Here is a 15480-nt window from a genome sequence, read left to right on the forward strand (position 1 = left end):
TAAGGAATATTTTTAGCGCAGTTTCCATGAGTCAGCAACAGTCAATATAATGAATCATTATGGTATAAAATTTTGAGAACCAAGCATTCCCTAATTTTAACATTACATGTAAGATGGCAGCTGAAATTCGAGCTGTTGATGAGCAAATTACCCCAAGTCCAAGAAAGCATTACAATGCCGTATGAACTATTCATGCCGAAAGACACACTCGATCAGCCATGCGACGTTGTTTTGGTGGTCGAAGATGGCAAACAGTTCAAAGCTCACAGACAAGTTCTTTTAGAGGCAAGTCCTTTCTTTGAAAAGCTGCTGAACAGCGACATGAAAGAGTGTAAAGAAGGAGTAGTTCAGTTGGAGATGTTTAGCGAGTCTCTTATGGCGGCTACACTGGAGTTTATTTACACTGGTCATGTTCCGATATTGGCTGAAGACATTGCCCGAGACCTGATCGCCGTTATGGCTGATTATTTGATTCTTCAGAAACTAAAATCTCTCGTTGAGGGAGTTTTAGCGCAGAAGCTGAATACTTCAAATTGCTTTTCGACTTATTATTTTTCTGAAAGATATCAATGTGAAGAACTTCTTTCCAAGACCAAGAAATTCATTCTTGCAAATTTCACCGCCGTGTTCGCAGCGAACCGGGAAGATGTTTTGAATATGTCAAGCAAGGAAATAGAAATGTGGATTTCAAGTGATGAAATAGAAGTAAGCGCTGAAGAAGATGTGTTTAAGATCATTCTTGCATGGATTAACCATGACCACAGCAAGCGAAAGAGATATTTTGACGAGTTGTTTCTTCAAGTTCGGCTGGTTTATGTATCGCGTGACTTTCTAAGCAGGGATGTCGTGACAAATAATCTGGTGAAAGACAATGAAGGCTCTTTGGAACTTGTAAATGAAGCCTTGAACTTGATTGACTCTACCAAAAACTGTGATAATCTAGTCTCTGTTTCTGTTCCACCTAGAAAGTCGCTTGAGTCCCCTGCTATACTTATGCATAAGGATGCAGATTTTCTGTGTTTTTTACCTAATCAGAATACCTGGTGTAGGTTGGGTGAGATACCATATGAATACGAGTTTGACAACCTTTTCTTTTGTGAAGGTAAACTGTACAGTACTAATGTAAAGTTGTCATTGAATGCAGAAGTAGAGTTGTCACTGAATATGGCAACTTATAATCCATACACTAACAGTTGGATGAAATTACCGTCCTTGGAAAACAGACGTTTGTGGAAAATATTTGTTAGAAATGAAGATGAAATGTATGCTTTGCTGTGTGATGCCTGTTGTCCTTGCAGGAATATTATAGGAATGATGGACAGTGAACATATTTTGTTCATTTCGAAATACAAACCAGAATCACACTCATGGAAAGCTATAGCACCAGTTGATTGTTTTCATCCAGATAGAAGACGTTTTTATTGCATTGTAGCCCATGACCATTTTATATATTTCATTGGCGGTGAACAATGTGTAAAAACGCAAGGTTTCGGCGGCAGCTATAATTTTAGAGAGGTGAGCGATGTTGACAGGTACGATCTTAGCAAAAACCAGTGGGACAAAGTGGCTGACATTCAAGAAGCGAGAAGTGATGCTTTTGGAGCCTCAGCGAATGGAAAAATCTTCATTGCTGGGGGATACGTCCGTAGCCAGGACCATAAACGGCTGGACCATTCATATGAGATGTACGATGAAACAACAAATGAATGGCAGTTTATCGCAACCACCATGAAACCGGAAGCGTTAAACACCCTCTTGGCCGCTGGTGGCAAACTGTATGCTGTGGGCCGTGTTAATAATCAGTATTGGGCTGGACGTGATTTGCACCGCGAAATGAGCTTAAGTGTAGAGTGCTATGACCCTGAAAAGAATGAATGGGAGATGAAATCTGAAACAACTTTCTGTGTAATGACGGAACATATTAGGCTTTCTTGTACATTGAGAATTTTCAAAGGATTATCCAACATCCGTCCGCTGGAGAACAGCACTTCAGACAGCCTTTGTAACTCGGAAAATAGTGAAGCCATTCCCGAGTAAGGATGGGCCGATATTCGATACCAAATATTCGATACACCGATATTTTGACAATTTGGAAAAGTATCGGTACTTTCGAAAAATATCGCACTTTCGATACGTTTTCGAAACTGCACGGGTGACCTGAGCCTGCGGTCTTCTGGTAAGCAGCTGAGGTTTAAAAATGCAATTTTGCTCAAAGAAATATTGATGTTCTTGTCAATATGTTTTTTTTGCCTTGACTTGATGTCCACACATTGCTGATGCAACAGTGAAACAAAAAGACCAAAAATCAACATACCAGGACTGTCTTTTGCATGGTGACGTGACAAACCAATGACGTCAGATCGGAAATGACGTCATAATATCGATATCGAAAAAAATGGCAAATATGGTATCGATATCGTATCGTTTCGAAAAACCTGTATCGGCCTATCCTTACTCCCGAGTTGTTCTTTAAGCATTTGGTTAATCCGATGACTAGTGCATAGCGCTTGTGCATGCGCCATATAGCACCTTCCTCCTCCAGAGGGTATGGGGTGGGGAGCATATGGGGTGTCATAAAATGCTCCTAAACAACATATCGTAAATCTAGAAAAAATCTACGCAGAGGAATTTTTTTTAAAATTTCGAATTTGCTCTTAGCTAATATGTTTATATTTGTAGTGTTTCAGTATTTATCATTAAATCAGGACTCTATTTAAACTAGCATCATTTTAGCTAATCCAGATGCTCCTGTATAAATAATAAAATAAAATAAAAAATAAATGAATGAATTACCGAATGATTGAAACCTTCGCATGATTTTATTTTCCTTTATCGCTTTCCCTTTTTGCAAAGGGTGAAAATTTTTTGGGTAAATTGTAAACTTTTTTTGTGAGTTAACTTTGTAGACCGCGATTTAAAGCGTCGAAAAAATAGTTCAACAGTACGTGTTTTTTTCAAGACTCTATTGTTTTAACAAGTAACTAGATGCATGCATAATAAGGTACGAGATGATACTTACTTGGGGGAGCACGGATGGCGCAGTGGTGAGAGCACTCGCTTCACACCAGTGTGGCCCGGGTTCGATTCCCGAACCCGGCGTCATATGTGGGTTTGTTGTTGGTTCTCGTCCTTGCTCCGAGGGATTTTCTCCGGGTTTTCCTCGCTCCACAAAAACAAACACATCTTATTTCCAATTCGATCAGGAACAGTGAACGAAGAGCCACAGTGTGGAAGTGCCACTGCAAATTCCCATTTATATTATTATTATTTTTATTTATTTACCGGGTATCCAAACCTCCTTCACGGTTATGATTTTCTGTTTTAACTTGATGAATTATTAATGAGTTTGAGAAGAAGTAGATCAACACATCAAAAGCACAAAGTACGTTGAGACAAAAACCAATTTCTTTATTCACTTGAAGCTGTCTTCCATGCTGACAAATAACAAGCTACAACACTCAAATAAATAAATGCATGTACTGCTAAAGCCGCAGCCAAATCACTGGCTCTTGAGAAAGAGCGCCGCGCCACACTGGGTCCACCTGCTCTGGTTGCCGCCACACGGCATGTTAAAACACGTGACAGTCTTGTCTCGGTCAGCATTGTAGTAGATTGGTACCGAGATGCACTCGCTCTCCGGGTACGGGTCAGCGGTATCCTGTAAGAAAAAGGATAACGAAAACGATTTTTCTTCACTGACATTTGGATAAAAACTGCACTAATTCATCACTAGAACACGGGAGAACAGAAAGCGGAGGTAGTAATACTTAGGCTGTTTTTTTATATTTATTTTAGAGACAAAAATATTACGCTGTTTAATGGACCCTTTCTTGCGCCGAACCCCTCATCGACTAAAAAAATCGCGCGACTATTTGAACGAAAACAGAACAGCACTTGAAAATATTAATCGTTATGCACGATGACGTCATTTGCTCAAAATTCACCCAAAGCCTCGATCACACGAAATTCTTTTCAGACTTCTGACACCCTCATACTGTTTTCGTGAGGGTATTCTTTTTATCTTACTGCTTCGGGGATTCGTTCAGGATAAAATTTTCACATTTGCACTTAAAAAGCGAGCCCTGGCGGGGGAGGGGGGATTAGCTGGTCTGGACATGCATTAGGGCTTTTTAACTTACCTTTGATACCCAGGCCACCTCGGCAGTTGGGATGGCGGAGACACTGGGCGAGTCTCGCTGATTCTCTGTCAGTGTGTTGCCGTCAAAGCTACATCCTTCCAACTGAAGTCCGCCAAGCTAATTGGAATAAACAAGAGAAGTGTTTAATTCGATGGCAGGTTTACACGTGAGAAAATCCACCCACCACTGAGAGATTGAAATGATTAATTAAATAATATATCTAAGGCAATTTGGTTGTCTTACACGGATGCCGTATGTGCTATTTACTCTTAAAAGTCAGGCGACGTAATCTTCTTTCAAAGTGACTTGTCTTGTGCGACAGAGCTGATCAGGTATTTAAAATGAACGGATAAAGTTCCCTTTTCCTCCACTTCCCCACAAAATAACACACCGTCGAAACAAACCTTGACAGCGAACTTGGCTCCAGGGATCTGGGACCCTTTCCAAGAAACGGCAAGTTTCAAGCTATCGATTGACGTCTTCATCGCTCTGTGGAAAAACAGCGTCAGATAAATAGATAGTAAATAGAAAGCAACATTGGTAAGCGTGTAGCGAGAAAGACTAAGAAACGTAAGCAAACATTTGGCCTTAAAAGTTCCGTCTAGATTGGGTAGAGAAGTTAAGTTGCACAAGGGCTCTAACAAAACTCGAATACCGCGCAGAAGTATTTGCTAAGTTAGAGTCGCGCAGTCCCTTTACTTCTAAATGAGCTCCGATCTTAGCTTTCTTACCTGGCTGTTTGCTGACGCAAGGCGTTCAGAAACGTGTCCGGGTGGAACAGATCAGAAAGATCCAGCACGTCTCTTAACAAGGAGTCTGAGTTGCACTTCTCCACCCACGAGCCGAGAGCTAGTGTCTTAGCAACCAGGGCCCGTAACCAGTGAATAGGGTCCTCAGGGCCCTCTAAGCGACTGCTCCATGAGAGAGGGACCTGGACATGAAAACGGAAAGTATTAGTCTTTTTAAGTCAAGAAAAATGTGTTAGTCACTTGCTTTTGTCAGCAGCCTGAAATAAACGGCACGCAATGCATGCAGAAGCGATGACGTTTCAAAAGGGGGTCTTTAATAATCTTTTGGAAATTCTTCAAAAAATTAACGTAAATAAAAGTGGCTGACAACTTCTGTGTTTAAAAAAATATGTTCAAAAAAGTTGCGTTATCTTGTAGCGTGACATTCGATACTGTGATACGATATCTATACGATACTTCTCGCGTGCGAGCAAGGTTAAAAGCTGTCCCGTAATTAATTACACAGGCCCTTTGTATTAAAATAATGTAGACATTTATGTTTACTAAATCTAAAAGAACTCATAAAATATAATTTGCCTCTTTCGTTTATTCTTTGTATCAGTTCTTTCTAGCTGCTCGAATGTATTTCGATTTGTGTTCTACGCGGCGAATTCCTGTTGAGTTTAACTTGATTTCTGTTAACAGAACATTTATTCCTGTTGTTGTTCCCTCCTATTTGGTTCTTATCGCCATCGCCCGCAACAGAACGGCGACCTCATGGCAAAAAACCGATGACGCTAAAAAACAGACGTCCCTTGAAACTTGCTCACAGGGCCTCTCTTCTTTAGAAGAAGAAAGACTTTGGAAAAGATTTAGAGTTATTTCCAAACTCAACACTTCTTCACGTGACCTCCTCGCTTACTCCTTCACTCACCTCTTGCTTAAGTAACGCCCCTGCAAGAGCCTGGACCTCTGCGTCCAACAATGCAGTTCCCCGGATGACCTTACTGAGGGAGGAAAGGGACGCATGCACGATTTGCACCAATCGGATGGCGTTGTACCTCTCAAGTTGCACAAATGATGTCACTGGAGATTCCTCGCCTGTCTCCGTCGGGGCGGAGATTTTCATCTGGATAAGCTGGGATCCCTGGGAATTAATTAAACAACGTGTAAGCTAATTAACAAACGTTGTATTTCAATAGTCTGAGACAACTATCAGTTATCCATGACATCATTCTATTTTTGCCAGTTGTTTCAGCGCCAAAACATGCACTTCGACATGCGTTGCGAAAACATGTTACCAATCGGCTACAAAAACCTCGTTATCGACAGCTTTGGCCTCTTGTATGCGGCAAACCTCTATTAAAAAGTAATAGCTGTCGACATGTTCTATACCATGTCCCGAGCCTTTGAAATTTAATATATGTAAATTAGACTGGCGTATTATTTCCGACAATTCATCAAAAAAGTATGATTTCTTTGATTAGATATTTTAACTTTACCCTTGGAAGAAACAAAGAACCCAAGCTTCAATTGAGCGCGAAAATATAGAGCAGGTTTCAATTGAGTGTCGTAAAACCAAAACCAAATTATTTACTCTGGCCAATCACAAAGGACACAGACAATTCAGTGAACCAATCAAAACTCGAAGAAAATACTTTTGCTGAAAAAAAGGGGGGGAAAAGGGGGGGGGGGGGTCTTTTTTTTTTTTTTTTTTTTTTTTGGTTAGAAAAGGGGGGGGGATTTTTAAAAAAAAAAAAAAAAAAAAAAAAAAAAAAAAAAAAAAAAAAAAAAATTTACAAAAAAAAAAAAAAAACTAACTGTACCTGGTTGAGTTTCTTCCACAAGTTCAAGATAGGAGACAGCTCGGTGGACCACTTTTCTTTGTCAAACTTGCTCGCTTCAAGATCGGAGCGCATCAGTACTTTGAGCTGGCTTATAACCTGAGAAGAGACAAGATAACAGCAAATGTAACTATATAGGACCAAAGAACAATACGAGACAATGTTAGTTCTGCGTGATACTCACTTGTGAGCTGATGATTCTTTGCGAGGAACGCTCAATGTTGGCTGGTAATCCAAAGAAGGAAGGCTTGTCATCATCAGGGAGGGAGTTTATGATCTCCACGTAATCCTAAATAAAAGAAAACAAATAAACAGCTCCTTAAGATGTACATCAATGGTTCTAAAACTTAAAGGGTCATAAACTTAAGTCCTGTAAATATGTAAATAATTGAGTCTGTCACATGAAGAAGTTTGTGTATTTAAATATAAATGCTTACCCTGTGGTGACAAGATGTAGGTAAAGTCACGTTAGGAATTACTTTCTTTGGCCTCGCAGAGCGGTTTCCTCCCTGGAAAAATAACGTTTACATATAAGTAACAAAATTACTATTTGCGTACTCTACAAAAGGAGCGATGACAGTGGCTCATCCAGTGAAGGGTCATGGGGTTCTAGACGCCACTCTTTTAATGTCCAAAAGCCTAAACGTTTGTTTTTTTCAGTTAGATGTCTTTTCAATCCGGGACACCTCCACCTGTATACAAGCCTAAAACCATCACAGAATGTCGCTGTTGTCGCTTTTATCCCGAAATAGCTCGAAAAACAATATTTCCAATATTTCCTTTCCCGTTACTGGTTGGCATACATTTTTTTGTCAAAGTTGGCTCTCAGAGTTCAGTGGTACATAAAAACAACAGTGCATTCTCCTGAATCTGCCTATTATTCCGATATAATCTTATGGTATATATCCTTTTTAAAACGTTTGTTTCATCCTACATCCCACTTTACCCAAAAATCACCTCAAACAGCAGCTCACCTGTCCTGGGAAAACAGCTTGTTCAAAATACTGCAGCAGATAAGACTGAAGAACTTTGCCGTCAAAAGTGTTGTCAATACGACCACCATATATGGCGTTCTCAAATAAACCGTGCACAAACTTCCAGCGAACAGATCCCGAACCTGTGTACGAAATAAATATTACTCTTTCGTTAATTACAAAGCTTAAAATTGCTTTCAAATTTTGGAAGTTCAAACGCGAGCAAATCACCGTCAAACACTAAACTCAAAGTGGAATTTAATCCCCAGACGTCTACCTAAAGCGTGAATGTGTGAGTTGGGGTTGAAGAGAGATTGAATACTATGATTGGTACGAGAGACGATACCCCTTTCCTCGAAAAGTCTTCAAAATTTTTTTTTTTTTTTTTTTTTTTTTTTTTTTTTCTTTTTTAAAGTTTTGGGTTTTTTTTTTTTTTTTTTTTAAACCCCGACCCCTTTCCATTACACCTTGCGTGCGGTGCCTGTTGGAAATGCAATAAACGCAAAAATAACGCCACCTCCGGTTTTCGCCGCCTCGAACTTTTCTAAGCAACTAAGAATCTTATTCGAAAGTGTGCAAACTTTCGTAGAAAATTGTAATAAAATAACACGGTGAAAGAAAATTGGGAAACTCAGTAAAAATCAATTATCACATTTCCAATCCATAAGAGGCATATAAACCTTCAACTTTCCAGGGACGGCGTTAACTTGTGGCTTTAAAGCAAAAGCTTTCGGAAATTTAGGACTTTGTATGGAGAGGTTTGGAGCAGTTTTGACGGAAACTGCGCACGCGCACGACGTTTGACCGCAGTGTGGGTGCCCGTGCGGTGCAGTACTAGTTCAAAATGTAAACAAGTACAGAGACACGTTTGAATTCGTTGCAGACAGTTTACTTACCAGCTGCTGTGCAAAGTCTATCAATGATGTCAGCTCCTGCACGCAAATCGCCAAACGCGAACTCGTAGAACTTTGTCCAGCCCTTAAGAAACAAGAAAGACATTAACTCTCGGCTCTAATAGTGTCCCCTGACCACAGTTCCTACAAGCTTTGTTTTTCAAATATTTGAACTGTTTGAAGAAATGTAATACTGAAGTATAATATAAACCTGTGGAATGTAATTCCTCCTTTCCTGTACTATAGCATGGAACCACGCCAACACAAACAGCGCCTGCGCTCTAATGGATGAGTTACCCTTGCTGATGAACTGCGGGCTCCACGAGTCGTACGTTCGCTGAAGGTTTTTCTTTATTCCAGGTGGCGCCTGAAAAAAAGACGTTTAAACGGTAATAAGTTGTCCATCATGAATACTCTTTGCTGTTTTATAGCTAACATCCTGGTTTATGACTAGCAAACGAGCATTTGGCCGCGCGAAAAAATTGCACCAGGCGTCCTTATTCGTACTTCACGACTCGATAGATGAACCAAAAAATGCCGCAGGCGAACAAAATAATTGTTTTTATTCGGAACAATGCCAATGATAAAAATAGTCTTTTCTTTATTCAATGATAATATTGTACTCAAGTACGCACTTAAAGTCAAAAGCAGAAGAAGTAAAAAGTAGAAGTTAACAAATCACTAACCTCGTATGTGACTTTAAGACTGGACTGCAGCAGGATTGTTGGGAACTTGGGATGACTCTCAGCTGTCAGCCACAGACGGAAGTTCTCGTGAGGCTCCAGAGAATTGAGTTCCTGTAAAAATAAAAGGATCGTACATCATCACAAGAATAAGTTAAATATGCATTAGCCAGGTAAACTTCATTAACTGGTGTGAAGGAGTCAAGAAAGACTCAATTAACCATTTGGAGTTAAGGCCTTTAACGCATTGCCGGGCTATAATTGAGATTAAACTCCTCACTATTGCCAAAGTCTTTACTCACTTTCTCGAGGACAGGGAGCCAGGCGGTGACAAGATGAAGATTCTTTAAGCACAGCCACTCGCCATTCCTGCCACAGTCATGAAGAAGCTGTAGAGCTATGTCTGCTTGGCCTTGACCCATGGCAACCTAAAATACATACAAGCAGACATAAAATGAGTCAAAGACAAGTAGAGTTCGTATTATAAGAGATCGTTTCCCAAAAGGAATGAGTCAGAAAACAAGATCAAATATATAATTACATCATTAAGTTTATTGCAAGCTTGTTAGATCATTCAGTGCGTCCTTAAATTAAGCTTTTGTAGCAAGAAGCGCCTAGGAGTAACACACCCCGGGCCATGTATGGGATGCTATTTCATCAAAGAACTCCAACAATTTAAGGGTCTATTCTTACTTATATCAGTTTGGGGAGAAAAAAGGAAGCGCGTATTCAGGTTGTCTTTCCCTTACAAAACAAGCAAAACTCAAGTAATTACAACAGGCCCTTTCTGGACGAGAGTTCTTTATCTAAAATTGGTCAGTGTATTATTCAGAGGCAGGACAGTGCACTTTTCAAGTTATCATCTCTCGCATTGAATTGTGGTCACGTACCTGGTGATATTTATCAACCCCGATGACGTCAGCAGCCGTGTCCTGCAATTCCTGCAACGTAACGCAAGGTAAATAAGGGAATGGTTTACAGTGAGTAAATCTCGAGAAAAGAAAAAGGTTCTTGGGACGTTTCAAATTTTTTTGCCCCAAGGGTTATTACTACCTTTATTAAGGACGATTTACAAGGTACGATTTTGTCGCATGCGACATGCTTACGACAAGCCTAAGACACGAAATCAAACGTACAACTCGCTTTTGACTGTCGTAGGCGTGTCGTAAGCTTGTCGCATGCGACAAAATCGTACCGTGTAAATCGGCCTTTACAAAAAAGAACGGTGTGCTGACTTACTTGAGAAGGATCTGCTCCAGGTGAGATCACAACCAAGATGGGCTCCCCCGGAACTGTTTCTTTTACCAGTCGTTTGAGGTTCAGAGCAGGAGGGGACAGCTCTTTCATTCCTGAGGAAAACGACAATATTAAAGATGGTGGATAACGTAACACAATTTTTTGACAAAATTATACTTTGGTGTTTTTCAACTGTGAAAAATCGACAATTACATTTACGTTTATGTTGTCCTATCGTCCTCCTCATCGAAGAAAAAAAGGCAGCTTTGCTTATGCTCGCGGTTTTTAAACTATTGCAGGGCTCTTGACTCTGGTTAGACAATAAAATCTAAAACTCTTCAGGTACATCGAAAGGGAAAAAAATACCAACAGGTGACAGTTTCTCAAAGACACCTACTTACACGTGCTACATTCATCGAATAAAAACTCAAAAGAGTTGGGTTATGCAGAAGATTAATTTTTTTCCGTACAAAAGATCTTAGTATAGCTTACCAAGTGCCTTTGAAGCAAACAAACTCATCGCACTCTGCAGACGGTCCGGCCTGACAGCTTGGACAACCAATACCTGTGCACAAACAGACAGACACTCTTTGAAGAATAATCATTGAAAAGTCGGATTTTCTTTCTCTTTCTCGACACTCGTTCTTCGATACGAATAGCCAGGGCTCAAAGAGCAGCTTTTTTGTCGACAAATATAGCTTTGAAAGGAGAAACGTTCGCGCGTATTTTGTATTAAACAATGCGTTATTCTGAGTGGCCACTCTGTGTGCACGGAAAAACACTATTCACCGTTTTGGGACTCTAAAAGGGAATACAACTGTTCTCACCTGTTGGAAGAGCCCGATCTTCTTAGCTACTGATGATGGAATGTCCTGTTCACACTGAGAACTGCGCTGGAATGGCATCCACAAGTCTGAACTATCCAGCTGAAGAGTCTTGTATAAGTTTGTAAAGGTGTTCTAAAGAGACAAACGGCAGGAATTCAGTTTAAAGTGAAATAATAATCAAAGCCGATGGCCTTATCTCCTTCAGTTTCACATAATCATCAAGTGGAAGCCGGGGGCGTTAAAAAATCCATAGCACTGTTCGATTAGAGTAGGGCACGGAGTTCCCTGGTGTCGTGGTCTGATTTCATCCCTCCTTGGGTATTGTGTTGGTGGGTGAGGTGAGATCATAAATATCACAGATAAGGACAACCAGAGGCGTCTTTACAAGCTGACGTCCGATATCATACTTTAGTGAATGTGAAATGTCAAGAGACAACTGTGTTGTGCCCTATATAGATGCCACCATCGTCACCATCATCATTAATTAAAGGGTATCACTAAAATGAGATTCCTCATTGGGACACTTTAAAGGCCCTGAAACATTCGTTTACGCAAAGATTTTCGAATTTTAGAAACAGTTTAGATTTTGGTTGAAGATTACTTGACTACAGACGAATTATCAGTACGGCTGGCAAACCTTCAATGACCCCACAGCAGCAGCACGATCAGAGTCAATCCATGATGGAAGGCTGTCACGGAGATTCTTCATGGATTCCTGTTAAAACAAAGTTCAAAAAACAAGAAATTTATTTTAGAGAGGGAAGGCAATAAGAAAAGAAAAAGAGGATAGTACCCGCAATGGTGGCTTTTGAGAAATTAATGTTAATTAGCCTACAACCCTAGCTCTTGACTTTTGGTGAGTCAATTCTATGTGTTTTGTTCTCTTCAGGAGAGAGCTGGGAGCAGTGTCACGGTGAAAAAACCCCACACACTCAAGAGAGGGTCTTTATTAACAAATCAAAATGACTGATTGCTACTCTCTCAGGATTTTGTGATAAGCTATTCTTTCCGGTTTTCATACTCGTTTATCATTTGCTCCAAGTTGTACAGTGTTAAAGTCCTACCTGTCTCTTGAAAACACTCTCGGAAACCAACAGACCGGTGAAATATTCCCATTCCTGAGAAAAAAAAATACAAGCTCAGTTACAAGTTTTTTTGAATAATTTTATCAAGTTAAGTGAAAAACCTTACGACCTAAGAGACGTGCTTGTAAGAAACGAAACTGTAAAATAGCTGTTTTAACAGTAGCAAGCGCAAACGTTGTAAAAGAAGGGAGGAAAGAAAAAAGTCTTAAGCCAAAGCCCGTGTAACTGTCCCTAAAAGACCGAGAAGTGGAATAAAGTGGGTCAAATCAAGTTTTCCTTGTAAAGATCAGCGATTAGGGAAATATTGCTACTCCCACCGGATGCGATACTAGTCCATTCCATTCAGAATGAACTACACAGGATAACATCTACATCTACATCTAAACTTTCTTAAGTCGGTAAAAATCGCGAGATATCACACCAACTGTAAAAATCTAAAAAACCAGTACACACACGATCTAAACGATACATTAATTGACGGGGTTGTAAAAAGATGCACACCAGAAAGGCTCACAAAAAGACTTTAACAAAACATAGATAGAGAATGCAATCGAAAGTTATTAAGAGAATTATTACCTTCGCTTCAAACATTTCTGGATGCATGCCATGGACCAGATGTATTGCAAACATCAATCTGTTGGCCTACACAGAAAAAAAGAACTCTCAGTTACAACAAGAAGCAAGTACCGGATTGAATCTAAAATACAACAAGAACAAACTGAGTTCTGTTCAAACCTTGAACAAGGACCTGCAGACGTATTCGTAGACCAACGACTGCAATGCGCTTTTTAGTGTTTTGATTCTTTGTTCTGTACTGCTAGATTCCTACAAAAAATTCATATATTTGCAAAGACGTTAAACAAAATCACTAATACACCAAGTGCGCAATGACAAAAGATAAAAATTAATGTTTAAAAAGGTAATTCTTTTATATGGTGGGTGATTACCGTCATAATTAAACTTTGGATTATGTTACTTGTTATTGCATTTTGTTTTACAATAAGTTGCTTGTGTGTTTGAATTTTATGTTGGTTGTATCAATTTTCTGTCAGAATTCAGAAATTTTCGCCTAATCAAATTTTCGGTAACTCTAAACTTTCTAGTCATTTGAATTTTTCAGGTTGTGCCAGTTTTCGGGAACTATTCCAATTTCAGACTGTTTTCCAATGCTTTGCATCTCCGATTCGTTTTTCGTTTCTGGTGTATTTTTTGCCAGTAGTTCGAATTTTCGGACACATTCAATTTTCTGCTAGTAGTTCGAATTTTCGGACACATTCAATTTTCTGCTAGTTCCCGGCGCCATATTGGAATAGTAACCGCGCAGACATGATAGCGAGGCTACCGGTGACCCGTGGCTGAGCGTGAAGAGAGATTACAGTGAGGATTCGGCAATTAGCCCGTGTTTTTTCGCGTTTTTCGGAACATAAGCGAAAGTTTTGATTCTAATAATACTCCTTCGTCATCTTCTAAGATGAATGGAAAATATTGGGCCGCTTTTGGCTGTAAAAAAGGCGAGTAAACTTCTCAGGGGCTATCAGTAGTTTGCGTAACAAAACACAAGGAGATCCAGTGAAGAAATCGCATCCATGGTGTAATCTGATAAGACGCCAGCATGAGCATGGTGAGGACAATTTTCTTCGTCTTTAAAGCAATTTTTCTTTGTACTAATCATTACAAAAAAGGAAATATACACAGCTCTCCTGAGCAAGTCGTTGGGATCAGAAAGAAAGGTTTTTAACATGCAATGTTTACAGAACTTTTGTTTTATACTTGCTTCTAATCACTGAAGTTGTTTGATAATATTTTATATCTAGGAAAGCCCTTCTGTTGACAAGTCTCCATTTAAATATATATCTCAATTCAGAAATTATTCCCAATTTTGCCTACGGTTTTTTTTATTTCTGTATTTATTTTGAGTCTGATATAAGCTTATTGTATTTTGATAAGATTTAAAAGAAATAGATTATTGATAACAAAGAGTTGCTTTTAGGTAAAGTTGTAAGCTTAGTTTAAATCCGTTTTCAATATTGTCTCATAGGTGAAAACTATCCCAGTAAACATGGATTGTGAAATTATCACACAAGGAAGTCACTATTTAAAAGAAGGCACAGAGAAACATCTACTCAAGAAATAAAAATGCAAAAGAAAAGGGAAAACTTTTTTCTCATTAACCAGGAGTATTATTGCACCCTATTAAATCACCTGATGAAAAGTCTGATTGATCTGCAAAGAGAATAATGCATCATTGAATTTAAACTGGTTGAATTTCAGGCAAAGTTTGGTCTCAACCACATTACAGTCAGGGTAGTTTAATCGTCCATCAGTGATAACCCATCATTTTGGTATTATTTCTCCAGAAGAGGTTAAAAATCAACTTTTCTATCAGCTCTAGATGAGAGAATTTGGTCAAATTCAGGGAAAAATTTTAATTACTGTTACATCTCCTTTTGTGTACATGTGTATGTATTGACCTGGTAAAGTTTTGGGGCTGTTCATTCTTTGACAGTAAAGGGTTAACCACCCATAAATCTTTTACACTGAAACCAGAAAGTATGTCAATACTTTAAACACTTTCTGAATGTTTATTATCTCAAATGGGGAGCTATAAAATTTAGGGTCCTGCATGTAGTATTGAAAATATTTATGTAATGTTTAAGATGAATGTGTTGTTTAAATAAGACAGTAAAGAAAATAAAAATAAATAAAATCTTCATCATGAAGCTGGATGGAACTCTGCTAGATTAGCTGTAGTTCGGTGTGATCCATATGAAACTCTACCATCAATGGGGAAGAGGAATTTCTCTTGTTGTAACCTCCAGGTCAATCTGTAAAAGGTAAGGTAAAGTCTGTGTCCGAGCCAAGTGGCTCATACAGCTGGAGCTTATCCCGGTTTCCGTAGCATTAAGCGACTAGGTCTACTCCCCCCTGGATGGAATGCCAGCAGTAAATTCGCTGTTACCCATTTATACACCTGGGTGGAGAGAGGCACTGAGAGTAAAGTGTCTTGGCCAAGAACACAACGCAGCTCCCCCACCAGGACTCAAACCCGGGCCGTTCGACTGGGAGTTGAG

The 15480-nt window shown here is 39.4% G+C and overlaps 2 protein-coding genes, 1 long non-coding RNA gene and 1 pseudogene across 3 annotated transcripts in view; 3 read left to right on the top strand and 1 right to left on the bottom strand.

Moving 5' to 3' along the window:
• Window positions 1-15480, top strand: part of LOC144655561 (uncharacterized) — a 253491-nt gene that overhangs the window by 112381 nt on the left and 125630 nt on the right. The window lies entirely within an intron of this gene.
• Window positions 95-2744, top strand: LOC144655514 (kelch-like protein 38; annotated as a pseudogene).
• The window catches only part of LOC144655505 (cytoplasmic dynein 2 heavy chain 1-like), an 89416-nt gene continuing 77323 nt past the window's right edge, over window positions 3388-15480 (bottom strand). Inside the window, exons 56-76 of the mRNA XM_078515746.1 lie at window positions 13145-13234; window positions 12986-13051; window positions 12389-12442; window positions 11962-12039; window positions 11325-11456; window positions 10990-11062; window positions 10501-10610; window positions 10152-10202; window positions 9564-9689; window positions 9265-9375; window positions 8790-8945; window positions 8582-8663; window positions 7686-7828; window positions 7149-7220; window positions 6896-7000; window positions 6694-6810; window positions 5802-6014; window positions 4871-5070; window positions 4544-4628; window positions 4140-4256; window positions 3388-3658 (exon numbers count right to left, since the gene is read on the bottom strand). Coding sequence (XP_078371872.1) covers window positions 3500-3658; window positions 4140-4256; window positions 4544-4628; window positions 4871-5070; window positions 5802-6014; window positions 6694-6810; window positions 6896-7000; window positions 7149-7220; window positions 7686-7828; window positions 8582-8663; window positions 8790-8945; window positions 9265-9375; window positions 9564-9689; window positions 10152-10202; window positions 10501-10610; window positions 10990-11062; window positions 11325-11456; window positions 11962-12039; window positions 12389-12442; window positions 12986-13051; window positions 13145-13234 — 2340 coding nt within the window. The 3' untranslated portion in view covers window positions 3388-3499. The remainder of the gene's footprint in view (window positions 3659-4139; window positions 4257-4543; window positions 4629-4870; window positions 5071-5801; window positions 6015-6693; window positions 6811-6895; window positions 7001-7148; window positions 7221-7685; window positions 7829-8581; window positions 8664-8789; window positions 8946-9264; window positions 9376-9563; window positions 9690-10151; window positions 10203-10500; window positions 10611-10989; window positions 11063-11324; window positions 11457-11961; window positions 12040-12388; window positions 12443-12985; window positions 13052-13144; window positions 13235-15480) is intronic.
• LOC144655499 (uncharacterized) lies at window positions 13340-15129 on the top strand. The gene is made up of 2 exons (XR_013571133.1): window positions 13340-14030; window positions 14448-15129. It is a non-coding gene; the product is annotated as an uncharacterized LOC144655499 (long non-coding RNA).

The sequence above is a fragment of the Oculina patagonica genome, chromosome 5 (assembly GCF_052425735.1).
Source record: "Oculina patagonica isolate OP01 chromosome 5, crgOcupat, whole genome shotgun sequence".
Taxonomy (NCBI): Eukaryota; Metazoa; Cnidaria; class Anthozoa; order Scleractinia; family Oculinidae; genus Oculina; species Oculina patagonica.